The sequence below is a fragment of the Psammomys obesus genome, unplaced genomic scaffold (assembly GCF_907164565.1).
Source record: "Psammomys obesus unplaced genomic scaffold, mPsaObe1.curated_primary_1811, whole genome shotgun sequence".
NCBI classification, from domain to species: Eukaryota; Metazoa; Chordata; class Mammalia; order Rodentia; family Muridae; genus Psammomys; species Psammomys obesus.
This window is the reverse complement of record NW_026596109.1, coordinates 1,770,536-1,798,153: the sequence shown is the minus strand read 5'-3', so window position 1 is coordinate 1,798,153 and position 27,618 is coordinate 1,770,536. Positions and strand designations below refer to the sequence as shown.

Sequence of the window (27,618 nt, the reverse complement as noted above, 5' to 3'; positions counted from 1 at the left end):
TCAATGACACGGAATGTTTAGGTTGCTTTGGTAAGATGGCCTCTTTCACAGTGTAAATTCTTTCAGTCCCTGTGCATGGGAGGTCTTTCCTGTATTTCCCAGTAGCATTTTGTTTGTTTGTTTTGTTTTTTCAGTGTTTTAAATTTTCATTAGACAGGTGTTATACTCCCTTGGTTAGGTCTTTTTAAAGATATTTTACTTTTTATTGAGGCAGTTGAGAATGTAGTTTTGTGTGTGTTTCTCAACATGTTTGTTACTAGAATGCAAGAATCCTAATTTTCTATAATAATTTTGTGTAACTGTGTGTGCAAGGCTGGCCTTGAACTCTTGATCTTCCTACTTCTTCCTCTTTTGTATGTTCTACAGTTTAAGCCACTACAATTGGCTCTGTGTTAATTTTGTAGACTGCTACTTCTCTGAAACTTCTCAGCATTTTCTTTAGGGTCATTTATATATAGACTCACATGATCTGTAAGAAAGAATGCTTTGGTACCTTCATTTTCTGTTTGTTCTCCTGCTACTTCCTTCTCTTGTCTTACTGCTTTAAGACTTCTAAGTGCTGTATTGAATAAGAAAGGAAAAATGGGCACTCTGTCTTCTTCCTGAGCTAGTGCGGGTGCTTAGGTTCTCCACTTCCAGTGATGTTGACCATACAGTTTGTCATATATGGCCTTAAGTGTGTTGATATATTTTTTGTTAAGATTTTTCTGCATCTATTGATGTGATTATATGATTTCTTATAGTCAGTTGATTTGTATATGTTGAACCATTCTAACTACTGGTGTTAGAAAGTCAACTTGATCATGGTGAATAATCTTTTTGACATGTATTTGATGAGCCTGAGTGTTTTATTGAGAATTTTTACATCTTTGTTCATCAGGAAGATTGATCTCTACTTGTTGTTATGTCTTCATCTGGCTTTGGTGTCAGGGTAATACTAGCTTTGAAAAAAGAGTTCAGAGGTGTTTGTTTTCTGTTTCATGGAGTAATTGAGAAGAGTTGGCTTTAAGATTTATTTATTTTATTTTTTGTATATGACTGTTTTGCCTGAATGTATGTATCTGTACAATGTGCATATCAGGGTCCCTTGGAAGTTAGAAGAAGACATTAGAGCTGGGTGGTGGTGGTACACCCCTTTAATCCCAGCACATGGGAGGCAGAGATCTCTTGAGTTCAAAATCAGCCTGTCTACAGAGTGAGTTCTAGGACAGCCAAGGCTACATGGAGAAACCTGTCTTAAAAAAAAAAAAAAAAAAAAAAGGAGGGGGGATAGGAGTAGGAGGAGGGGAAGAAGGAGGCGGCACTAGATCCATTGGAACTAGAGTTGCAAATGGTTGTGAACCACCCTGTGAGCGCCGGGAATTAAACCTGGGTTTCCTGCAAGAGCACTCAGTGTTCTTAACTGCTGATGCAAGAATTCTGACCTCAAACTGGTCTCCTGTCTGCCTCTGCCTCTGGAGTGCTGGGATTAAATATGTGTGCTACCACTCTTGATTTTGACTATAGAGCTTAAAAAAAGTCTAGGATAAACTAAAGGTATTTGAGTTACCACTCAAATTTTGGAATTTTACAAGATGAGTATTTTTCTGGAACATTTTTTGTGGCTTGATAGTGTAGATTTGAACTTTCTAACTCGGTTCAGTAAAATTTGTATCACATAATGTGTCTTCTCTGATCAGATCCATAAGGGGCTTTGCTCCTAAAAGGTATTAGCAGCCCTGAGGTGCTAAGGCTCTGTTTGTGTTGCTCCAACTCATCTGTGCCTGCTGAACAGGCACATGGAGCTCTACTCTCAGCCCTGTTGTGTGGAGGTATAAACATTTGTTTTTATGTTTTGAAAGAATATATTGTTTTTCATTTAGTTACCAGTGTTTCTTTGTTATATGAGTTATTAAACTATTTTGTGACATTTCATGTACATGAAGTTCCTTTAAAATGTTCTTGTAGTTTTTTGGTGAGATTTGATTTTTTAAGATTCTACCTTTTATGGCCATGCTATAGAGTATGTGTTAGTTTGGTAGAAAACTAGAAATGCTCCACAAGGAGAGCAACAGAACAAGATAATTTGAACACAGGGAACTTCCCAGAGACTCATACTCCAACCAAGGACTATTCGTGGAGATGACCTGGAACCCCTGCACAGGTGTAGCCCATGGCAGTTCAGTGTCCAAGTGGGTTACATAGTAATGGGAAGAGGGACTGCCTCTGACATAATCTGATTGGCCTGCTCGTTGATCACTTCCCCCTGAGGGGGGAGCAGCCTTACCAGGCCACAGTAGAGGACAATGCAGCCACTTTTGATGAGAACTGATAGACTAAGATCAGAAAGAAGAGGAGAACCTCCCCTATCAGTGGACTTGGGGAGTGGCATGCATGCAGAAAGGGGAGGGAGGGTGGGATCGGCAGGGGAGGAGGGAGGGGCTTATGGGGGAAAAATAAAAAAATAAAAAAATAAATAAAAAAAAGAAAACTAGAAATGGTTAGGTATTTATTAGACTTTCTACATCGTGATTATGTTCCTTGTGTTTTCCTAGGCTTGTTAAAGTTTTGCACCGTAGGATTTTGTGGAATTGGGAGCCTAATTGATTTCGTTCTTATTTCAATGCAGGTAAGTTAGTTTCTGTCTGGAACATGAACTGCCTTTTCAATCAGCGTGGCGTTTGGTGGTCTCTGTTGGTGTGTGTGACACTGCAGCTACATTAGGAAGCAAATGGCATGCTTTACAGCTTGTCTGCAGAAGCTGGGCCTGTGATTTTCAGTAAACATTTCTCAAACTGTAGCTCCAAAAGCTTTTATAGAACTGTTATTTCAAAAAGGACTGCATGTTCAAAGGTGACTGTAGATACCAGGCCCAAGTGAGTGAGAGATTTCCTTACTGAAGAATTTTCTGAAATCTTTATAATTTTACAACAGATTTTATAATGAGTCTCAAAGGCAGGTTACAATAATTTCTCCAACTTAACATGTATTTTCCTGATAGTCATGATCATCTTGTCAGTTCCGGACACATTGATGGGACTCTGGGACACACACCAACATGCTGGAGGCAGAAGTAAGATTTTCTTTCGAAGTGCACAGGCATGCTCTACAAATTACACTCAGTGCAGTTGACAGAAATTATAATCTAGCTCATTTACTGGGTGAAGAACAAAGGAATGTGTGGGTATTCTGCATGGTTTCTAGAACAGCCTCAAGCAAGACCTAATCCATATAGAATCTGTGTTCCTTTGTCTCCCTGTGATAGTCTCATCCTCTCATGATATAGTGGGTCTAGGTGACTGGCACAGTTTAGGAGATGCTGTCCTTAAGCACTAAAAGTTGCCACCAGATGTTTTCTACTAAATACTAAGCTGGTTGTGAGTACTCTTGAAGCTAAGTTAGAGGCAAGGGTGAATATTGCCAAACAGCACTTCGGCAAGCACTTACGGAGCACCTACTGTCCTCACTGAGTGTCAGTGTGCATTAAGATCATTATGTCTTGCTCTGCCTTCTCACTCAGCCTTGCCACTCTTCAGTGCTGGCTGCTGCAGCTATTTTCATGTTTTAGAGCCCGTCACTCTCAGTGATTTTGACACTACAGTATGAGGAGGGGCCAGCATACAGACCAAGAATTAAACAAGGAAATTAATACAAGAATTAAACAAGGAAAATATTTGGTTTTGAAGTTAGAATTTTCCTGCCTTTACACACAAGGCAAATACCTAGTCAGATACCCTGTCTTCTCTAGCTGTGGAACAGGTGTCTGCATGAGGAAAGAAAGGCTCCTATGCACATAGGTGTAACGATGGACTTCTCATTTTAAATGAAGATAAAATGAATTTATGTTTTATTGGTATTGTTAAAATGAAAATATCCAAAATTTGATATTTCTTGTTTGTTTTTATTTTGAGACAGAGTATCACTTAGCAAAGGCTAGCTGAGAACTTCCTGCCTCTGCCTCTAGAGTGGGAGATAGATTAGGAAATGTTGGGTTTTTTATTTTGTTTTGTTAGGATAAAAATATTTTGATTGTATTAAAACCTCTTCCATTTGTAAATAATCAAAGTATTTCAAACAGAATCACTAATGTGTATTCCGGCAAACCAAAAATAAAGTTTCTGCTGTTAAAACAGAAGTTGCAGGTTTGGGGCTGGAGAGATGACTCAGTGGTTAAGGGCACTGTCTGCTCTTCCAAAGGACCTAGGTTCAATTCCAGCACCCACATGGCAACTCACAACCATCTGTACGTCAGTTCCACGGGATCTATCACCTTCACCCTTATGCACATAAAGTAGAAATGAATTAAAAAAAAAAAAAAGAAGTTGCAGGTTCAAGCAAGGAGAGAAGCTAAAAGTGGTAGCTTACTAAACAGTGTTGCTTTGCCATTAGGAACTTAGTGCATTGGGCTGCTAGAACAAAACACCTTAGAATGGGTCATTTGTTTTATTTATTTTATTATCTTATCTGTGTTTGGTGTTTTATGGATGTGTGGGCATATGGTGGTCCGAGGGTAACGTCATGTAGCCAGTTCTCCCCTTCTACCTTTACGTCGACTCTGGAGATCAGACTTGGGTCTCCGGGCACATCCTTTACCTGCCTCCTGAGCCATCTTGCTGACCCTTTTTGGTGTTTTGTTTTGTTTTGTGAAGACAGAGTATGTATCCCATCCTGGCCTGGAACAGCCCAGTCCTGTCAAAACACCCACCTCTTCAATCCAACACACTGGGGATTACATGTAAGGGGCACGTTCATATTGTAACAGTCCTTAGGTAAGATTTCAAAGTTTATAGACTTATAGGATCAATGAATAAAAAAGAAAGCTGATGTGATAAACTCTGCAGCCTGGGCGAGGTGGTGGCTTAACAGATAGAAGCACCTGCTTCTAAGCCTGAGACCTGTGTTCAATTCCTGGAGCCCACGTAAAGGTGGAAGGAGAGAACCAGCGCCCACAAGTTTTCTTCTGATTTCTACACGTGTCCTTCCCACACAAAATGAGTGTAATTAGGTATGAATAAATACATTTTCTGCAGTGGGTATGACGCCGTTCTGTGGGCGGGTTTCGTGAGCACTGCTCAGGTGTAATAAGTTGAGCCTTTGCCTTAGAGGACTCTTCAATCTAACCAGCTCAAAAAGCCTTTGATAATAAGTTCTACTCTTTATCAGAAATACTTCCTTAGGAATGGAGGCTTCAGATAAACTTGATTTTTGAGGCAGATATGGTGGCTCACACCTGTAATCCCAGCCCTTGGGAAGTTGAAGCAGGAGTTTGAAGCCAGCCTGAACTACACAGTAAGTTCAGGACAATTTGTCTCAAAACAAACAATCAAAAATGTTGATTTCATTTTGAATAAATTTTTTCAATTTAGCTAAAATGTTCAATACCCTATGTTTTTTAGTTTATCTTAGAACATAAATGATGTCAGAGCCATGGGTTACCTTTGGGGAAATAGTCTGTTCTGTGAAATACCCTGATTACACTCAGCCTTTGACATGCACACTTTTTTTTTTATTTAACTTTTATTAATTACACTTTATTCATTTTGTATCCCCCCATAAGCCCCTCCCTTCTCCCCTCCCGATCCCACCCTCCCTCCCCTTTCTGCATGCATGCCCCTCCCCAAGTCCACTGATAGGTGAGGTCCTTCTCTCCTTCTTTCTGATCTTAGTCTATCAGTTCTTATCGGAAGTGGCTGCATTGTCATCTTCTGTGGCCTGGTAAGGCTGCTCCCCCCTCAGGGAGAGGTGATCAAAGAGCAGGCCAATCAGATTATGTCAGAGGCAGTCCCTGTTCCCATTACTATGGAACCCACTTGGACACTGAACTGCCATGGGCTACATCTGTGCAGGGGTTCTAGGTTATCTCCATGAATAGTCCTTGGTTGGAGTATGAGTCTCTGGGAAGTTCCCTGTGTTCAAATTTTCTTGTTCTGTTGCTCTCCTTGTGGAGTTCCTGTCCTCTCCAGCTCTTGCTATTTGACATGCACACTTTTGCCTAAAGGAGAGCTAAATGTGCTCCCTCCTAAATCTGTCAGTGCTGGAGCGTGGACCAGCTTACTTAGTGGGTCCTTGCTGTGGGACACCAGTGCAGAAAAGCACAAGACTGTAAATGCCAAATCTGTCCAGGTGTTCTCATATTGCTCTTTAACCCTGGTGTCATTTACTGAGGGAAGTATATGGGAAACTGAGGTGAATAATACGCGCTGCTTCTGCTCTGATTTTATTAGGTAGATTTCGGTTCACCTACCTCGTGGGGGCATTCATTGCCTTAATACCAAGTGTTTAAAACTGGTCTAACTAGTCCCTAAGCTGTGTTTTCCTCAGGAGACATCATGGTGTTACTGCTTAAAAAGTAATATTTATATTAGTCATTTAGATTAAAAGTACCAGTTGTTAAAAGCAATGAAATGGTCCAAATCTATAAATTCTGGTCCTTGTGTATGATGCTAATTAAAATGTGACCCTGGTAAGATGTGTTTCATGCCCTTATATACAAAAGAAACTTGCAGAGAAATCAGTATGGACACAAAAGAACTCTACTTGTCTGGGGCATCAGGATGCACATGGCTGCAGTATTGTCATAGATTGTAGATTGCTGAGTCAGTTGCTTTGTCGCCCTGTGAGATAACTTGATCTGGTCAGTATATTGTTCTGTCAGTATTAATATTTTCAGTCTCTTTATGGAGAAAGCTAGAGTAGAAAAAAAAAAGAAAAAGGTATGTTGTCTCATGACTGTAATGTCAGCATCAAGGAGTTGAGGCAAAATGATCTTGAGTTGAAGGCTAACCAGGGCTACAAAGCGAATCCCAGAACAGCCTGGGCCACACAGTGAAATCCTCTTTCAACAAAACAAACACATAATCAGACAATAAAACCAAGTTGTGTATAATGGCACACTTGTTTAATCCTAATGCGTGAGAGGTTGAAGCCAGAGGATTAGGAATTCTAGAACAGGATGGCCATATGAGATCATGCCTCAAATAAAGGAAAAAGGAAAATAATTAGTCCTTATCTATTCATTTGTATGTGGTTCTTTCTCTATAAAAGCTCTGCCACTGACCTACACATCAGCAGTCCTTTTCTGAATCCATCAGGACACTTTAAGTCTACAGAGTGGTTGTTCTCTGAGAAGCCTGGTGTCAACAACAGTGTAGTCCATTAACTGGGGGACATATGTTGCTAAAGTTTAGGTAATAAAGGGCCTAGTGGTATGTAGCTGACCTTTGTATTTTATGGGTCCTTCTTTTTCCTACCCTTTATCCTCCCCACTCCCCCCACCTCAGTCTCACCCCTTACTACCAGATAGGAGAGAATCAAGAATAGAGGGGAGAGAAGAATTAGGAAAATCCCTGAATCTAATTTCTTTCCTTTTAACCATGGCTACTAACAAACTGCAACCAACCTCCCTAAGTGACCAACAATCATTGACCCTATCTCTCCCGGCCCTCGCGTTTATGTACCACCTGAAAAGTTCACAGAATTCCAAACGTCACACAATTGCAGTAGGCAAAACCACGTTTCTACTAGAGCATGAGGCAAATCATGGTCAGCTGCTGTGGACTGTCTGAAGCAGCCCCACATCCCTACATCTGGGATTAAAACAAAAGCAGATTCCTATAATATTTCTCTGTGTGTGTGTTTTGTTTTTTAAAGAAACCGTAATTCCAGAATTCTTAAGAATGTCAATCCCCATCCCGAAAGGCTAAGAGGATGGACATCAGAAGGAGAAGAAAACAGGAAACAAGTTAGGAACCTGCCACACAGGGCCTTTGAAAGTCTCTGCCCTGCAGACTATCAAAGCAGACGCTGAGACTTATGGCCAACTTTTGGGCAGAGTACATGGAATCTTATGAAAGAAGTGGGAAATAGTAAGATCTGGAGAGGACAGGAGCTCCACAAGGAGAGCAACAGAACCAAAAAATTTGAACACAGGGGTCTTTCCAGAGACTCATACTCCAACCAAGTACCATGCATGGAGATAACCTAGAACCCCTGCACAGATGTAGTCCACGGCAGTTCAGTGTCCAAGTGGGTTACATAGTAATGGGAAGAGGGACTGTCTCTGACATAATCTGATTGGCCTGCTCTTTGATCACCTCCCCAGGAGAGGAGGACCTCCCCTATCAGTGGACTTGGGGAGGGGCATGCGTGAAGAAGGGGAAGGGAAGGTATAATTAGGAGGGGAGGAGGAAGGGGTTTTGGGGGGGATACAAAGTGAATAAAGTGTTATTAATAAAAGTTAAAAAAAAAGAATGTCACTGCACTGGTAGCTACTTTTTTTCATTTGTTTATATTGAGATGCCACTTGAATATGTACAAAGAAAAATGTATTTTACAATAATAAAATGAAGTACTTACAAATTGCAGATACAATATTAAAACATTAATAAAGTTCAAGTAAAGTAAGCTTTTTGTCTGCAGTAAAAATATTTAATAAAGTTGCCAGAACTACCTTACGTAAATGGACACCTCAGAAGCATTCATTAGGAATGCTGAGCAACCATCACTCTCCACTTACAGAAGTGTTCTGTCACCAGTGAAGAGTAATTACCAACTCTTCCTTTTTACTTGGTAGCCTCTGGTTTCTCTGTCATTATGAATTGACCTTGATATTTCGTATAAGTAGAATTAGACAATAGAGACGGTATCAGTCCTTTTTGTGTCTGGCTTAGCATATATCAGAACTTCCTTCCTTTTAACTGTTGGTCTATCCATACACATTTTGCTGGTGTGTATAATTACATATGCCATCACACACATACTCCACACTTTGTTTAGGTACTCATCAGCTAGTTCTTGGGTTGTTTTTACTTTTTGGCTATCATTAATAATTCAGATATCCACATTCATACACAAGTATCTAAGTATACATCTAGTTGGCTTGGAGAAAAGGTACTCTGTGTGTGTGTGTGTGTGTGTGTGTGTGTGTGTGTGTGTGTGTATGTTTTCTCAAATGTGGAACTAGGGATTGAAAATGCTAGGCTCATGTTCTGCCAGTGACCTATATCCAAGCCCAAAGTTTTTATATAAAATGAAACACGGAGAAATTTTGCTTTTAAAAGGATACAATAGGTTAAATCAACAGTTAACAGACTGAGTAAAAGGATAACAATAATAAGAATTGATATCTAGACAATAAAGTCAGTTTCTGCAAATGATAATCTAGTAGAAAAGCATATTACACCAATAGGCAATTGACAGAATAGGTTAGTCACACAACTAATAAGCGAATAAGGAGATCCCCCGGTGCTTGTGCTCAAAACTCGTATCTCTGTCCACCCTGGAGCATGTACAAAGATGTTGACTGTATCCCTGTTTGTTCAAGGCCTGCCTGGGCTCACGTGAGTCAGGTTGGTCTGTTGCAGTTAATGAAACCTGTATCAAAGGAAAGTGAAGGACTGGAGAGGCTGCTGAGTAGAAAGCCAGTGAGAGTGCAGGAGTCCCTGATTAAATCCCCACTGGACACAAATATGTAAAAATATGTAAAGAAGAGAAAAGAGTTTTCAGTTGTGAAGCTTTGTAGCACAATACTGTTAGAATAAATTTTAAGCATGATTTTTGTTTTGTTTTTTCAAGACAGGAATTCTCTATGTAGACTCACTCTGTAGACCAAGCCAGCCTGGAACTCACAGAGATCCGCCTGTCTCTGCCTCCCCGAGTGCTGGGTTTAAAGGCATGTGCCACCACTGCCCGACTTAAGCAGTGTTTTTTAAATGTTTACTTTCATTTCATGTATATGAGTGTTTTACTTGCGTGCACGTCTGTGGACCAGATGCATTCCTGTGCTGACAGAGGCCGGGAGAGGGCGTTGATTCCTCCAGAAGTGACGTTACAGATAGTTGTAAGCCACCGTGTGGGTACTAGAAACTGAACCTAGATCCTCTGGAAGAGCAGCCACTGCTTATAACTGCCGAGTCATCTCTAAAGCCCACCGTTGGATACATTTAAAGTAGATATTTATTAAAAAGAATTTCACATTTCTAACAATAACTACAGATCCAATTCACGTGGCTCAGTGCATGCCTATTGTGTGGGTAGGTGCATACCTGTGAATGGGAGGGTGGGTGAGGGTTGGGTATGAGTGTATATGGGGGCAGGGGTGTTGTCAAGAATTAGGCCAAGGGCATCACGGATAGAGAACAAGAAGCTCTCTTTAGTGCAGCTCCATCTCCATGGCCAGGCCAGGCCAGAGGAACCTGTGAGTGTTATTTCTAAGCCAGGCAAATTCAAGATCTTGATACAGAAGGCCATCTTGGTTTACTGTGTGCACTATCCAGTGTGATAATTGGCAGAGAATGCTAGTTGACTCCAGAGGCTTGCAGCTTCAGTCTTCCAGAACTATAAATGCCTGCTATGCTACAAAATTTGTAGTCATTTGTGATAGTAGCTTTAGAAAATTAGGAGTTTTGTGGATCTAGGGTTTTGTACTTAGGAGACATTAATATGTATTGGAGAAAGTTCTTACTTAAATCTCTTAGTTCATTTTTTTTACAAGTGTGTGTGTGTGTTTATCATGGCATACATGTAAAGCTCAGAGGACAACTCTGTGTAGTTGGATCTCCTCCCACTGTGATGTCCGAGGATTGAACTCAGGCTGGCTAGGCAGCAAAAACCTTTATCCACTGAGACATCTCATTGACCCAAAAGTGCTCCATAGAGCCTGTTGGTCCTCTTGCTCACCTACTTGTATGATAAGGAACTTTGAAGAGCTAACATTAATAGCTTAAGGGAAAATAAATGCGGTAATGTGATGGCTAAGTTATGCGCAACATTGAACCACATGCATGTAAACTGTTGTGAGTGTCGTCTCCAGTACAGGAAAGGGAAGGGGGACAAGTTAGTGGCTTACATCATTTTCTAAAATATCTGGGCTTGAAACGAGCTGCACATGGCCTTATTAGAAATGCATGATATTAAAAAGTCACCCAATCATCTATCACCTTATTTCTAACTTTTGTATATTTTTCTTCAATGGGTAAATGCAATTATCAGGAAAAATAGTACAGGAAGAAAAAAATAATAGAACAAAAGGCTCAGTTCCAGTCTGATCACATATTCCAAGAGGAGATGTTTTTACAGTGTTCTTTGGCCCCTTTCCACTAGCTGAGTTTCACTTTTTGTGTTTTCTTAATAAAGTCTTAGAATATGTCATCTTCTAATTACCCATTCTTCTCATAGCTTAATGTTCCTAGTAATTCCTCATGACCCTAGCCACAAAAAAATGTCACAGATGCATTAATTTTTACTTAAATTTATACATCGCATCCATAAATGTCAGACAACTTAGTTTAATCTTTAGGAATTAGGTCAACATGCATAGCAGCAGCTGACTTACATAGTGGCTGGCTGTTTAAGTATTAGTTGAATCCAATAGAGGAGTCTCCCTGTTGGCAGGGTTGGGGGTCTTAGTCACTGTTACATGCAGATGGTTTGCCATCTTCCTGGAATAGTGTAGGTAAGTATTTGTTGAGTTTTTGCTTTTATGAGATGAGTTCTCATTATGTAGCCCAGGCTGGCCTCAGGTTCAATCCTTGTGCTTTCTTGCCCCCAGGTGTCTGGGACTACACCTGAATACTATTGTATGCTGCCTTTTTAGTTTTGAGGCTGAATGAACTATATCTTTTTGAACTGACGTCCCTTTTGCTTTTATCATTTAGATTTATTCATTTTGTATGTATGAGTGTTTTCCCAGCACATGTACCACATGTGTTCCTGGTGCTCTCCAATGTCAGAAGAGGGTAGTGGACCACCATGTGGGTACAAGGAGCCAGAGTCAAGTCCTCTGTATGAGCAACAATAGCTCTTAACTGCTGAGTCATCTCTTCAGTCCTGTTTGTAAGACCGTTTTGCTATGTAGCTCAGGCTGGCCTTGAACTGTGGCGTCTCCATCGCTCAAGCATTAGGATTACAGTTTTACATCACAACTCCCAGCATTGAAATCACTTTTAAATGAGAAGTGCTCGTGACAGCTTTCTTCACTCTAGTTGTATAACCCTTAGAAGAATATTTTTAAGTCTGTACCCTCTGTATATTTTTAAATTGACATTTAAGTTTTCCATCATAAATTTAAATAGTTGCATGGGATGTAATTTTAAATATTGACATGTTTAAGTAAAACTGTTAGATCAATTTTTAAATGTATCTAACAGACTATAAATACCACGAATTTTAAATGTCATCTATTTTATAAAGAAAAAAATAAACTCTTTAGAAACTATAATAATTTTGGTTTTACTTAAGATATGAAATGCTTTTTTGTAAAGGTTCTAGAAAATGAGATATTTGTAACTGGCATGCAGGCTAACACGACCTCGATTGGTAGACATGCCGACTGGGCCTTTGGAATGATCCTAGCCCAGCACACCATGGGGCCAAAGCATTTTGCCAGGCTGTTGGATTTCTTCTCACATGAAAACTTACCCACTACCCCCCAGAACCAGTGGACTCTTAATAAGCTATCAGAAATGTCCTTAAAATATAATACCCCTTTAAAGACTTTAGAAACAACAGCCAACCAAACATACTGACCGAAACCTAGGGAAGCTGCCTTCAGTGGAGTTACCGTGGAGCATTGCATTGTGTGAGGTTCCTCGGCAGCCCATCTCTTTATTATCACAGTCGGATATCAAGAGATTGTATTAGTTGCATGTGCAGCTCCTTGGTGAGAGCTATTCCCATGGTGTGGGAATGCAGGCTCCCCTTTCTTCATCTGTAAAACGAGTGATAGCACTCTCGCTGTCTTGAGACTTGAAAGTGCGTGAAGCTTTGCCACACAGCCTCATTGCCACCGTGCCTGTCCTGATGCACTAGGGCTGTGGCAGTGCCTGGACACCTGCTTACTACGAGTAAGGCCGTTTTACATGTCCCCTTGGAACTGTAGGGATTACTGGTGTAAGCAGCCAGCATGGCAACATCAGGGCATCCCAGCCTCGCCAGCTTCTGTCAGTAGTTTTCAGCATTGGCAACCAAGGCAGCTGCTCCTTGGCATTTTAGAGATAAACTCCCATGGACCAAGGTTATCCGAGGCAAGGTATTTTGCAGCTGCAGTTGAGGCCCAAGCTAGAGTTCTGTAGGAGATAGTGGCAGATTGGCCCACCAACCTTGAAGGAACCCACAACCCACAGAGGTGTTTATACTCAGGGGCAGTTGCTATTGGAAGGTTTGGGGTAGGCTTTGATGATAGCGTTTCTGCTACTGCTTGGAGAAATGACCACGTTGAGAGGAGACACAGGACAGAACAATAGTGTAACATGGCTACTGAAGCCTGCTGTCAGGCAGATTTGTTTACAGGATATTAATACCTTTAAACCTTCCTAGGCCCACATGCAACTTAGTAAAACTGTACTGGTAAGGGTACAGTTTTATTATAGTTGTTGTTACTACTGTTACCATAATTATTATTATGTGTATGGAGGGATATGCCATGGCCCACATATAAAGGTCAGAGGACAAGTTTCTGAAGTTGTTTTTCTCCTTCTCCAGAGATCAAACTGAGGTCTTCAGGCTTGTTGGAAAGCTTTTCTTTATGCTTGCTGATCCTTCTCACTGGCCTGGAGGTTTCTGGTTTAAATGATAATTTGTAGAGATCTTGTTAACTATACAGATGTGGTTAACAGGAGACAGATGATGTAGTGGATGTGTGTATTTTTTAAATAACTTTTAAATCTATAATTTTATGTGTATGATTATTTTACCTTCCTGTGTGTCTGTGCGCCATGTGCTTGCAGTGCCCGTGGCCAGAAGAGGGCATAAGATTCCTTGGTAGTGGAGTGAGAGATGGTTGTGAGCTGCTATAAGGGTGTTGGGAGCCAAGCCTGGGGCTTCTGCAAGAGCCAGGGTTCTTAACTGCTGAGCCATCTCTCCAGCCTCAACGTGTGTATGTTCTCTCAACCTCTCCTTTTTGCATCCTGGGTAGTTGCGGTCAGTTACACTGCCGTCTCCTTCCAGGAGTCTGGCCTGGACAGTCACACTAGACTTTATTTCCTTGGGAGTAGTAAGTATCCAGCCATCATCATAAGCCACAAACAGATCAGTGAAAGTCCTTCCCTGGACTGGGGTGTATACAGTCGGGGAGAGAAGTATATTGGAGAAGGCTGAGGTGGGAATACATGATTCCGGCTTTGCCGCCTGCAGGGAAAACAAGAACAAAGTGGGCAAGCCAGAGCAAGGGGCAAGCAAGTTGAACTGGAACCCACTTCTTTCACTGTTTTTTTTTTTTTCTTTTTTTAAGCTTGTGAGCTTCTCCCTGTCTGTTTCCACTTCATCACCTGCTTTTTTTTTTTTTTGACTTCGGTTTTTTTTTTTTTTGGGGGGGGGGAGTTCTGAAACAGTTTTATTGCTTACGTAAATTCATATATTTTTCGTAAGAAGAATAACTTTCAATTTTGATCTTTCCTAGATTGTTGGCCCTTCAGATGGAAGTAGTTACATTATAGACTATTATGGAACCAGACTAACAAGACTCAGCATTACTAATGAAACATTTAGAAAAACACAGTTATATCCATAAATGTTTCAAAAAGAACAGTAAGTGCTATATATGTGTGTGTATATATATATATATATATATATATATATATATATATCCCCTTAATTCTGTGTTTCTTTTTTTTCCACTTCAATTATTTATTTATTTATTACAATTTATTCACTTTGTATCCAAGCTGTAGCCCCCTTCCTTGTCCCCTCCCAATCCCACACTCCTTCCCTCTTCTCCCATGCCCCTCCCACAGTTCTCCTCCCCTTCCATCTGACCCTAGCCTCTCAGGTTTCATCAGGACTGTCTGCATAGTCTTCCTCTGTGGCCTGGTAAGGCTGCCCTCCCCTCAGGGGGAGGTGATCAAACAGCCAGCTACTGAGTTCATATCAGAGACAGTCCCTGTTTCCCTTACTAAAGAACCCACTTGGAGACTGAGCTGACATGGGCTACATCTGTGTAGGGGTTCTAGGTTATTTCTATGTATGGTCCTTAGTTGGAGTATCAGTCTCAGAAAAGACCCCTAGCCCCAGATTCAGAATGGCTAATATCAAAACCTCAAGTGACAACACATACTGGAGAGGATGTGGAGAAAAGGGAACCCTCCTCCATTGCTGGTGGGGATGTAAATTTGTACAACCACTTTGGAAATCAATCTGGTGCTTTCTCAGAAAATTAGGAATAGTGCTACCTCAAGATCCAGCTATACCACTCCTAGGCATATAACCAAAATATGCTCAAGTATACAACAAGGACATTTGCTCAACTATGTTTGTAGCAGCTTTATTTGTAATAGCCAGAATCTGGAAACAACCCAGATATTCCTCAACAGAGGAATGGATAAAGAAATTGTGGTACATCTACACAATGGAATACTACTCCGCAATTAAAAACAAGGAAATCATGAAATTTGCAGGCAAATGGTCTGAACTAGAAAAGATCATCCTGAGTGAGGTATCCCAGAAGCAGAAAGACATGCATGGTATATACTCACTTATAAGTGGATATTAGACATATACTATAGGATAATCAGACTGAAGTTTGTACACCTAAAGAAATCTGTACACCTAATCAAGAAGGAGGACCCTGGGTAAGATGCTCAATCCTCATTCAGAAAGGCAAAGGGGACGGACATTGGAAGAGGGAGAAACAGGGAATAGGACAGGAGCCTACCACAGAGGGCCTCGGAAAGACCCTACCCAGTACCGGTATTAAAGCAGATCCTGACTGAGACTCATAGCCAAATTTTGAGCAGAGTGAGGGAATCTTAGGAAAGAAGGGAGAGATAGAAAGACCTGGAGAGGACAGGAGCACCACAAGGAGAACAACAAAACCAAAAGTTTCTGTGTTTCTTAGGGACTTAGGAGACTGGAGGAACCACAGGAGGATTTGAGAATTCAGTTAGTGCTCTACAGCTCTTTCCTTTATCAGAAAATTCAGGTTCACCTGTGTGTGAGTGTTCCCAGTCCACTGACAACATTCTCATGCTGCTCAAGCTCTTGCAGTTTCCTAGACAGAGCTCTTGTTTCCAGTGAATATGGTTTTCACCAGGAAAGAAACAAACAAAAGCCATGAAAATATGGTGAGGGGTGCTCTGTGCTTCTGTGTGAAGTGCTTCCTGTTGTCCATTTTTCTGGCCAAGATAGTCTTTTGTTTGATTCTTGATTTGGTTTTGAGAAGGTTTGCCCCCCTCCCCTTTTTTAATGTATTTTTAACAATTTCACGCATGTATCTGGCATGGTCTGGTCTGGTCACACCCCCATCTCCTCCCTTTCTTAGCCATTTCATATCCCCTCTGATTCGCCTCCATCAGACTGGATGAGGCACTAACCACTGGGATGAGGCTCCATTCTCCCCAGCCATCCATTGCCACCAACTCGCCTGGGAGAGGCTCTTTCTCCCATCCATGACTGAATGTTGATGGCCTCGTTTCTTCTTTTTCTTTTTTTATTTTTTTCAGTGCTGGGGTTGAACAGAGGGCCTAGCACATGCCACAAAAGTACTCCACAGCTGAACTCCATCCTGTCCTGTTTCTTGGTTTTTTAGATAGTAACTGTGGATAGGTTAGAGTGGCCAGGAACTTGCTGTGCTGCTCAGTATGGCCTCAAACTCCAAGTCTCCCTGTCTGCCCCTACCTGTTTGCTAAGACTGTAGGCATGTCCCTGCATACCTGGTATTAATAGAATTTTTAACCTTACTTTTCTTCTTCCCTAAATCTAAATGCTGGAACATCCAAACTCTCAGTGCCTTGAGTATGTAATCTAAACTAAAGATTGGGTCTACCTATAAGGTTACTAACTGGTTTCAGTTTTTAATAAGAAAGACTTAGTCCATTTACTGTGTTAGTCTAGTTAATAATTTTCCAGTGCTGTCCAGTTTTTCTCGAAGAACATGGGTATGTCAGGAAAGCTGTTTCCTGGTACATTCATTCTCTATATTGTAAAGCATGTAGATAGCATGTGTAGTATTTTTTAATATCAAAGCCCACCTTCAACCCTTGAACTTCGCTGCCAGGCTAAAGAAAGGCAGGTTAGAAGCCCAGCCCACCATCATAGAACTCCGTCTCAGAAACTTGTTCCATAGGTCAGGGAGGAAAGAGACACTGTTTTGTGTGTTGTGGTGTATAAATAGAATGTAAATTATATGTTTTCCTCACATTGAAGTTACAGACTCTTATCTTATTGGTATAGGATTGAATAGTGACCATCCCTGCCAAATGCAAAACTGATTGTCCAAAGAGTTTCCAGATTTTTACTGCATGTTCCCTCACTGAATGAGCCAAGCTGCGGGCTGGAAAAACAGGCATAAACCGCTGTGCTTGGTTCCGCCATCCTTTCCTACAGAGCTGTGTGCTCTCCTGAAGGGCTTGAGTTAACTTCCCAGGATCCAGTTCTGGTTCCCAGCTGCCTGTGTTTCCAGCTCCAGGGTCTGCAGCACCCTCTTCTGCACTCCTAGAGCAGCTTGGGCACTCTGTCCCCTCCCCACCCCATACTTAAGCACATAATTAAAAATAAAATAAATCTTTAAACAGTCCTTTATAAGTGTGAACTTACTTTATTTTCCAATAGTCTACGCACATGTGAATGCATGTGCTCACCAGCCATACCTGGGGAAGTCTGTTCTCACCTTCCACCATATGCATTCTGGAGATTAACTCATCAGCAATCTTGTTTCCAACACCTTTGCCCACTGAGCCACTCATGTCCCTCGTAACCCTCTTTTGATGAGATGCTCAGGCATCTGTTGTGAGCAGCAGCTACCTCGGGTAGAGCACTGCCTAGCGTGCATGAGGCCCTGCACTGCAGCCCAGCTGAGAGGGGAAGGAAACAGAAACTTGTCTGTGAAACTCCAGGGAACATTTCCTAACTCTCTTTTCCTTTTCTGTTTTAGGATTTGAGCCTTGATTTCGGTAGAGAGCCCAGTGTGGACTTCAAGACTTTCCTTTTCCTTTAGCACCACTTTATGGGTACAAGATGATGTTTTGACGTGCTCAATTTTGACTTGTCAATTTAGTTAAGAATACATTATTTCTAGATTAATTTAATAGTCTTTCTTACAAATCAGTATTCTAGTCTTCGTGGGCGTCTGTCTCTGTGAGACAGCTAGCCTATTGCTGTTTCATTACTGTCATGTCCTTTACATGTCACTTGTCATTTTTATTTGTGAAAAATAAAAAATATAACTTATTCACATTTTATTGACCTGTTATTAAGAAAACCTTTGTCATTGAATGGAGCTGTCTTCAACTTTGTGATTCTTTCAAGCACTTAATTCATGGTGGGAACAGACAAGGCTCACACTGTTTGGGCTGCTGTGTCCTGTATGTCAGCCCACCTGAGATGCTGCAGCTTTCAGGGCTGTGTTGCGTGGTACCCTGGGAGCTGAAGATCACCAGCCTGTGGAACCATGAGGCACAGGAATACTTCTGGTCTCTGAAATGTGAACTTGGTCTTTTTTTGCTTGGAGAGTGACACCGCACCTATGAAAGGCCAGGTGTGACTGCTCCAACTCACTGAAGTTAGAGCTGACACTGGGTGGTCACTGTCTGCCTTCTGTGAGCGCTGCCAGGCAGGTGCCAGTGCAAGAGCTCCGAGTGACATTCTGGGGTCTGTATGTTGGCACCTGGCTTTCTTACCGTGTTAAGAAGATGAAGATCTGAGAAGTGTCAGGTCCCGGCAATAACTGCCCCAGCCTTCCTGCGGCAGCAGACGCGTCAGCGTGAGAACTGCTGGGTCCACGCGCCCCAGGGTTAACGCGTTAGTCCTTGAGTGCGGTGTGACTAACCATAAAGGGTGGTACCTAGGCCTTCTAGTGCCATTTGATTCCTGCATGAGGGTTGTAGTCATTAATGGGATGGGATTAACTGGATGGGAAAGGAAATACTTTTCATTTTTTTAAAGACATAATCTCGTAGCCCAGGCTGGCCTTGAATTTACAGCGTTGAAGTTCTAATACTCCTGCCTCCACCTCTCAAGTGCCAGATGATCATATCCATCACCATACCCAGTTCATGCTAGGGAGCAAACCCAGGTCTTCATGTGTGACAGACAAATATGTATTCTATCTACTGAGCTACATCCCGAGGCCACAAAGCGTCTATTCAAATATGCTGAACTGCAAAAAGGGTTGCTGACCTTATTTTCAATATAATCTCCATGACAAGAACACCTTTAATTTGTCTGCTCCTCTGTTGCATTACGTATGTAATATGTTGGCGGATGTTTCTTCTGTTACTCGGTTTTTATTCTGCTCAAGTTTATTGGTTTTCCCCTTTGTCTAGCATTATTTCTTCCTGACTGTTTATTAGTATGTATGAACTTTGTGTGATTACCCTTGCTTTTAAAGTAATGGGCAGACTTGTGAGGTGATTTAGCTCAGTCATCCTAGGCGTTTACTCCTAAACCCTGGGGTTAAATGGAATGGATTCTTTCAGTCCTGCAAAAACATTTCATGCCCTTCAGTGGTCATTTATGACCCCAAGAACTTAGCCTTGAAATGTTTAGTGTGGTTCCCGGAGTAACTGTACCCAGACGCCATGTTGTGGTCCCAGCTTTCGCCTCTGTTAGAGAATGCTACTTTATAAGAATCGGGGGTCACTTTTTACAGTGGTGGAGTCTTGGTACTTGAGTATTGAGGTGCTGACCTCTGGCAAGGACCTTCTTGCTGTATCATGACAGGGCAGGGAAAGAGCAAGCAAATGAACTCAGGACTCTTCCTCTTCCTGTAAAGCCACTAATCCTGTTGGGGGGGGGGCACCCTCCCAACCCTCCCGATCCCCACTATAGCCCAAAGGCTCTACCCACACGCTGTCATCAGGTTGTGATTTGGGGGACAAATTAAAATGATAGCACCACATAGATAGACTAAAGCATCTTCTTAGAGCTGTCACAAAAAGTTGTAGATCTGCAACTGGCACTTCACAGGCCCTCAAAGACTGAAAGAAATACACGTTTGTGAGTATAATTTGTTTTACACAGAAAATGGTCCATCCTTCCTCCCTTCCTCCCTCCGTGTATCTCCTCCCAGTGCTGGGTATCCACCAGGGCCTTGTGCTTGTGCTCTGTGCCTCTGAGCCACATCCTTAGGCCTTCCTCCTTATGTTAACCTAAATGCCTAAGAATACCGCCAAGTGGTATTTTTGTTAGGCACCCAGAGGACTGGAGAATCTTTTTGTTTTTCTAAGAATCTTTTATGTTATATGAGTTGCTGAAGGTCATCTTCATGCAAGCATGCAATATACTTTGAGCACGTTCCCCCATGACTATTGTTCCCTCCCATTAATAGATAAGTGCTTCCCAGCCTTCCTCATGCTGCAGTCCTTTAACACAGTTCCTCCTGTTGTGGGGACCCACAACTCTAAAACTGTTTATGCTGCTATTTCATAACTGTAACTTCGCTACAGTTGTGAAAGACCCCCCCACACACCACCAAAGGGGTCGGGACCCACAGGTTGAGAATTGCTGTTCTAGATGGCCTCTCATGTCATCTGTAAATTAGAGAAAATGTGAAATTGTGAAATCCGGGTGGTTTTTTAGGTTTTTTTTTTTTTTTTTGAGATTTAGTTTGTCGTGTGACAGTCTTGCATCGGTTCTCCTGTAAACGACGCAGCCTCATTCTTTAAATTTAATCTTACTTGTGTGTGTTGTGTGTGTGCGCGGTGTGTCCTCGTGGGCGCATGCACATTGCGTGCGTGTAGAGTAATAAGACTTGGTGTGTGTTCTGTTTCGCTCTCCACCTTTTTGCTTCATGATGGGCTCTCACTGAACCGGAAGCTCACGGCTTTGGCTGGGATGTTGACCAGCCTGTAAGCTGTCAGCGGATCTGCATGTCTCTGCCTCCCGTGTTGGGGTTGCAGACACTCATGTCTGTCCAGCTTTTTGTGTGGGTGCTGGAGGTTCCAGGGCAGGTCCTCATTTTCCTTATTTACGTCTCTGTTTACACATAGGCTGGTTCCCTAACTTAGCAGTTGCCACCATGCTGGAGTGAAATGCACTTTCCCCTGTGATTTGTTGACTTGGATTTCTTGGGCAATGCTTGGGAGTGGCATGGCTGGGTCATGCAGCAGGTGACTTTAGTTTGTGGGGAATCTCCATATTGATTTCCACAGTGCACTTAACTTATATTCCAGCAGAGGATAAGAGCTCCCTTTTTGTCCACATATTCACCAGCATTGGTTGTTTGTTTTCTTAATGGCTGCCAAAACATCTAATAGCAAGAAGCTGGCAGGGGAGAAAATGAGCTCTGAAAATTCAGACCTCCCTCTTGCAGATGAAATACCCCCCCCCCCCGGGCTGCAGCTCGTTCGTTTCCACTCTGCTCGTTAACCAGCAGCCCTTGTGGTTTTTTCCTATTTGCAAAACTGACACATGTCTGATGCAGAACTTTTGGAAAACACCAAAAAGCACAAAGAAAATAAAAGCTGTTTCTGCTAGTTTCTATGCATGTTTATACATTTTTTCTCACAAATGATAGACTATGCATACTTTTTTATTAATTCAATTTACATCGGAGTCATAGGGTCCTCTCTCCTCTCCTCCCAGTCCCACCCTCCCTCCCTATCCCCTCTTCCCTATTGAGGAATAGGGAAACCCCTCTATCCAGATACCACATTTCATCTATTCACATGAGGACTGAGTTTGTCTTCCTCCCCTGTGGCCTGATAGGGAAGTGATCAAAAAGAAATATCCCCTACTCTGTTAGTTAGTGGGTGCACATGAAACTTAAGATGCCCATCAGGATTATCTTCTTGGGGTATGTGTGTTATACTATCTGACTAAAATCCCCTTATAAACAAGTATATACCATGTGTGTCTTTCTGGGTTTGTGCTGTGTCACTCAGGATGATCTCTTTATTATTATTTACAATTTATTCATTTTGTATCCCAGTTGTAACCCCTCCCTCATCTCCTCCTGGTTCCACCCTCCCTCTCTCTTCCTCCATATCCCTCTTCCCTAGCCCACTGATGGAGGAAGTCCTCCTCCCCTACTGTCTGACCCTAGCCTATCAGGTCCTGTCAGGACTGCCAGGATCCTCTTTTCAGTATGATTTTTTCTAGTTCCATCCATTTGCCTGCAAATTTCATGTTTTCCTTATTTTTAAAAAGGAACTTTTTTAAAAAAGATACATTTATTTTACATATATGAGTTCTATCTGCATATACACACCTACATGCCAGAAGAAAGCATTAGATCCCAGTATAGATGGCTGTGAGCCACCACGTGGTTGTTGGGAATCGAACTCAGGACCTCTGGAAGAGCAGACAGTGCTCTTAACTGATGAGCCATTTCTCTAGTCCCTGCAAGTTTTTATAACAGCTTCACCTTGTAAAGACTTTTTTGTATCAACAGTTTTTAAAATTTTTTTGTATTTTACATTTATCTATATTTATATATTACATTTGTTTATCTTGCATATATGTGTATGTGTTCAGAGTATGCCATTGCCTACATATGGAGATTAGACAACTTGCAGGAATTACTTCTATCCTTCCACCAGGTGGATCCCAGGGATCAAATTCAAACTATCAGGGTAGGCAGCAAAGGCCTTTAACCACTCACAGAACCATCTTGCCAGCCCTCAATGAATATTTTTTCAAAAAAATTGTTTTTGAGACAGTGTTTTACTGTTTAGTCCTAGCTGGCCTGAAGCTCTATGATGTAGACCAGACCAGTCTTTAAACTCAAGATCTATCTACCTGTCTTTGCTTCCTAGGTGCTTGGATTAAAACCATGTGCCACCATGTTTGGCTACAAAATTAATGGCTGTAGGATAATCTATGTCTACGCCAAATTTACGCCATCCTTTATCATGTTATCCTAGCAATATTGACCAGTTATGACTTTCGCCCCTAGATTTGGAATCTCCCTCAGGTTTCTAGGCTTGTAGGACAAACGCCTTCATACAGAGTCATTTCACATTTCTGGTTTTTAGAAAACATTGTTTTGTGTGTGTGTGTGTGTGTGTGTGTGTGTGTGTGTGTGTAGCATTCCTATGTGCAATGTCAGTTACGCAGGGTAATGGAGAAGAAATGAAGTGTAATACCCCAAACCCAATCTGAAACAAGATCATGGGAAGTTCCCGTTTGCTTGGTGCAGACGGGATGTGAGTCATGCAGTGCAGGGACCTGGGGCTGCTCTGTGTTCTCCAGTAAAGCCACTGCTTATATGGGTTTTGATTGCAATTCTTCCCATCTCGGCCTGGGGCAGGGGCAAAGCTGTGAAACCCAGTCCCTTCGGGGGATCAATGCAGTGCACATCCGTGGGGAAGTAGCGAGTCCGTGTGACTCGGGATGTCAAGTGGTTGCTGATACCAAGTCCCTCTCCGGACATCGTGGTAGGAGATGCGATTGATCATACGAGGGCCCTCATTCATCCAGTCATTTTTTTTTTTTTTTTTTCCCTGAGAGGAAAAGAGGCGTAAATCAGTTTGAGAAAGTGAAGAGAATTACTGTGTAGAGAAGAATAAAGATGGGGAGGAGAGCATCACACAAGCCCACAATCCTAGCGTTCAGGAGGCTGAGGCAGGCAGGAGGATCAAAGGTTTGAGACCAGCCTCTGCTACAAACTGAGTTCCAGGGCCAGACAGCCGGGGATGCACAGTGAGACTCTCTAACACATAAGCCAATGGTGCACATGCCGCACGGGTTTCCTGAGCTACACCTTCCAAGCTCTGAGTGCTGAGCTGCACTGAGTAGCCATGTTTGGAACAGGGCATTTGTAGCTAAGCTTAGGGTGGTAAGAATGACTCGTTTCTGTGTCTTCTTGGAGCCTTGTGTTGATTCTCCCCAAGTACTCTTTTCTTAACATTCAATTCCCCTAATGCTGACAAGAGGACAGCTTTATATTTCTAGAACATGTTTGTAAGAAAAACACTTGTAAAAAGGGTAAGGTGTTGGCTGGAGAAAGCACTTCCTGTCCCCCCCCCCACTCCAGCCAGACGCTCAGTTACCCACAACTTGCTCCCTGGCCCCCATTCCTGTTTTGTGTATTATTAAAACCAAACATTGTAGGTATCTGAGCTGAGAGAATTTTGCTTCTTTCTTGTTGAAATCTGTTTTCAAAATCATGGATATGTGTTCTCTCTTCTCTCTCTCTCTTTCTCTCTCAGGTGTAATATAAATTAGCCTCAAAAGAAAAAGGTAAGGTGTACAAATCTTAAAGTATCAAATGTTAACTTTTTAAAAAATTCTTTATTAATTACATTTTATTCACTTTGTATCCCCCTGTGGTTCCCTCCCTCCTTCCTTCCCAATTCCTCCCTTCCTCCACCCTCTGCATGCATGCCCCTCCCCAAGTCCACTGATAAGGGAGGTCTTCTTTTCCTTCCTACTGATCCTAGTCAATTAGGTCTCATCAGGAGTGGCTGCATTGTCTTCTTCTGTGGCCTGGTAATGCTGCTCCCCCCCCCCGCCCCCAAGGGGGAGGTAATTAAAGAGCAGGCCAATCAGTTCATGTCAGAGGCAGTCCCTGTTCCTATTACTGTGGAACCCACTTGGACACTGAACTGCCATGGGCTACATCTGTGCAGAGGTCTTAGGTTATCTCCATGCATGGTCCTTTGTTAGAGTATGAGTCTCAGGAAAGACCCCTGTGCTCAGATTTTTTGGTTCTGTTGCTGTCCTTGTGGAGTTCCTATACTCTCCAGATCTTACTATTTCCCACTTCTTTCATAAGATTCCATGCACTCTGCCCAAAGGTTGCCCTTATGTCTCAGCATCTGCTTTGGTAGTCTGCAGGGCAGAGCCTTTCAGAGGTCCTCTGTGTCAGGCTCCTTGTTTTCCTTTCTAAGGGGAGGCTGAGGAGGGTAGATCTGGGGGAGAGGAAAAGTGGTGGGGGAGAGACTAGGGATAGGGAAGGGAAGAGAAACTGCCATCGAGATGTAATATATGAGAGAATTTAAAAAAAAAAAGAAAAAGAAAGTTGTTCCCCACACGCAAATCATTGTGCTCATCATGTATCTTAAATGATCTAATTCTGCTTTGTTTTGTGCTTTGTTTTGTTTTGAGACATAAATGTCAAAAATGTTTCATCACTATCAACATGAGGTTAAAAGATTATTGCCAAAACCAAAAGGCTTATTCTTTATCTGTCATCTATAGCAACTTGATGGCCCAAAAAAGTGGCCACATTAGATTTGGGGGTTGCATTTGTATGACAATGGGAAAGATAGTCAGTAGGACCAGACTCTGTTTATTTTTGCTACAAAGGCAAATGAAACTGTAGGTGGTGGGATTGCAGGTCAGCCTTTTGGCTTGTCTTACACTAACAATAAAAATGCTCTGTTTTGATGCATATAATTGACACAGTGGAATTTGAGTAAAGTAGGACAAGGAGGTCACATGCCTCTTATCCTTCCCTCCCCCACTGTAGTCACCTGCTTTTCACCATGGTCACTGAAATAATAGATACGCTTGAGGGAAATGCTCTCAGACAGTTATTTATCCCAGTGGCAAGAGGAGAAACACAGCCTTTGGAATCAAATGAGCTTGAGTCTGTGGCTTGTCTGTTATTTTGTGACTCAACTCTTGTCTGTTACTTATTTTATTTCTCGACATGTGACCATTAGAGCCATGAGAGCCCCCACTCTCTCTCTGTGGATGGGGCTAATGACTCCAGTCAGGACATACTGAGTAACTACATGATGCTATAACAGTTGTCTCTCTTGAACACAGTTTAAAGGGACGGAATAGACCCCGAGGTTTATTACCTAGAACGAGCCAGCGTTTCCTTATACCTTCATTACAGTGTGGTTAGGCAATGAGCAAATCACCAAAACTCTCTATGGAAGGGAAGTCACATGACTTCTTTAGACACGTTTGCCTAAGTTTTCCTTATCTCTATTTTCTTATCTCCATAATTGTTCTTTATCTGCAGCTACTGGGTGTAGTAAAGACCAAAACTGTCTCTCTCTTCTCAAGAATTAGTCTTAGTGGCACTTCACCCTTTTGAGAATCTGTGGGTAAAGGGAGGCTGCGTGCGCAGTGTTTGTTGCTGCTTTTAATCTGAAGGTCCCTGGAGATTTTTATCTAATCAATTTGGAAATGTTGCAGTGAGGCAGCAGTGGACTCTCTGCCTAAATTACCTTTTATTGCAAGCGGTCTCTGTGTATACAATACACAGTTGCTTTTAACTTGTCAATGTTATCAGACGATGCCAAGCATGTAGAGATTAAAACTTGAAAAATGATTGAGGTTAGAGCTATTTGGACTGCATATCCCAAAGAAAAATGCTTTACCAGAACCGTCTGGAAAATGTGGGTTTTGGAGCCTTTAATCATATGAGCTAATATTCTGTGCAAGAGGGTGTGATGAAGAAGGCTCAATGCCTCAGCTTTGAGTTTTCAGAAGACTCAAAATTTGAATAACTGTGATTATGAAAATCCTTTACCATTGCAGCCTAGGGCCTGGAGGAAGGAGGCGTGGCTTCTCTACCCAGTCTGTGTTTGAGAAATCTGGTGAGACAGGACAGAAATTAACCTAATACTATATCGCATCTTTTTAGAGGTTTCGGAAAAGAAGGGCTTTATTGTTTATTAATTCTCATTTCTTGACCTGTTATGCACATCTGTGCTCTTACCCTCCAATAATGTATTCTTCAGCGTACAGCCACAGTGATAAAAACAAACGAGAACATGTCACACTGCTGACGCCCTTCCGGAGGCTGTCTGTCGTGCTTTGCTCCTACCAATGGGTTCCTTCCTCCTGGTGCTGTTCTTGCTTTCCTCTGCCCGATTTCTCCTTTCCCAGGCCAGCAGGGCTTCCGTCCACACTCACTCAGGTCTCCAGTATGATTTTTTTTTATCACTCTCTAACATTCTGCCCTGGTCCTTTTGCTGAATGTCTACTGTTTGGTTTCTCCTCACAGCGCTACTGCCATCTGGCATCGTGTCTGGTTTTCTTCTGTCTTCCGCACTATCATGTCGGATTGACAGGGGCAAGAATTTTGACCTGGGTGGTGCACAATACTCCACACTTAGGAAAGTACCTAGAGCATAACTGTTCAAAAGATAATTTTTGAGTGAGGGGGGACTCCAAAATTAGTTAATAGGAATGGTTTCATGGGTTAACAAAACTCCATTTTGTTTCTATTACAAAAATTTTTTAATCAGTCACCTACTGATTACCTCTGGGCCTATGAACCACATGGCAAGATAGCCCCAAAGGAGCAATCGTGGCACTTATATCCTGGGCATAACCAACAGCTGGACTATAAGGCCTGTTCAATAGGAGGAAGTTCATGCTTGGTACTGGTACTGGTACTTGGTACTCGGTACTTGGTGCTGGTGAGGCCATGTAACCTAAGAGAGAACCTACTAGTGCCACTTCCCTAAACCAGTATATTTCTAACTTATAAATGCTCCCCTGTAGCACAGATAAGTGTAGCTCTGGCTTCTCATTAGGGAAGTTCTTCTTCGAAGCAGATGGAGACGATTATAGCAGCTAAAACAGATCAAAACACAAGGAAATTGACTGTGGGGTGCCCTGTCCCAACTCATACATCTGCAATACAACCCTTACAGAGAACGTCATAGAGGAGGCATCATAGAAAGCGTGTAAGAGCCGGGAGAATGTCTTGCTGCCACTTGTGTCTTCTAGCCATGGCCTGGAAGCTGCACCGGTGAAATCTCAACAATGTGGCTGCCCTAACAAGAGCTGAATAAAAATGAC

At 42.2% G+C, this 27,618-nt stretch overlaps 1 protein-coding gene across 1 annotated transcript in view; it reads left to right on the top strand.

Annotated features, from left to right (window-relative positions):
- Tm2d1 (TM2 domain containing 1) overlaps nucleotides 1-18,144 on the top strand; it is a 36,547-nt gene extending 18,403 nt beyond the window's left edge. The window contains exons 5-7 of the mRNA XM_055629080.1: nucleotides 2,535-2,608; nucleotides 14,375-14,502; nucleotides 17,843-18,144. Of these exons, the coding sequence (XP_055485055.1) occupies nucleotides 2,535-2,608; nucleotides 14,375-14,485 (185 nt within the window). The 3' untranslated portion in view covers nucleotides 14,486-14,502; nucleotides 17,843-18,144. The remainder of the gene's footprint in view (nucleotides 1-2,534; nucleotides 2,609-14,374; nucleotides 14,503-17,842) is intronic.
- Nucleotides 18,145-27,618: the final 9,474 nt, after the last annotated feature.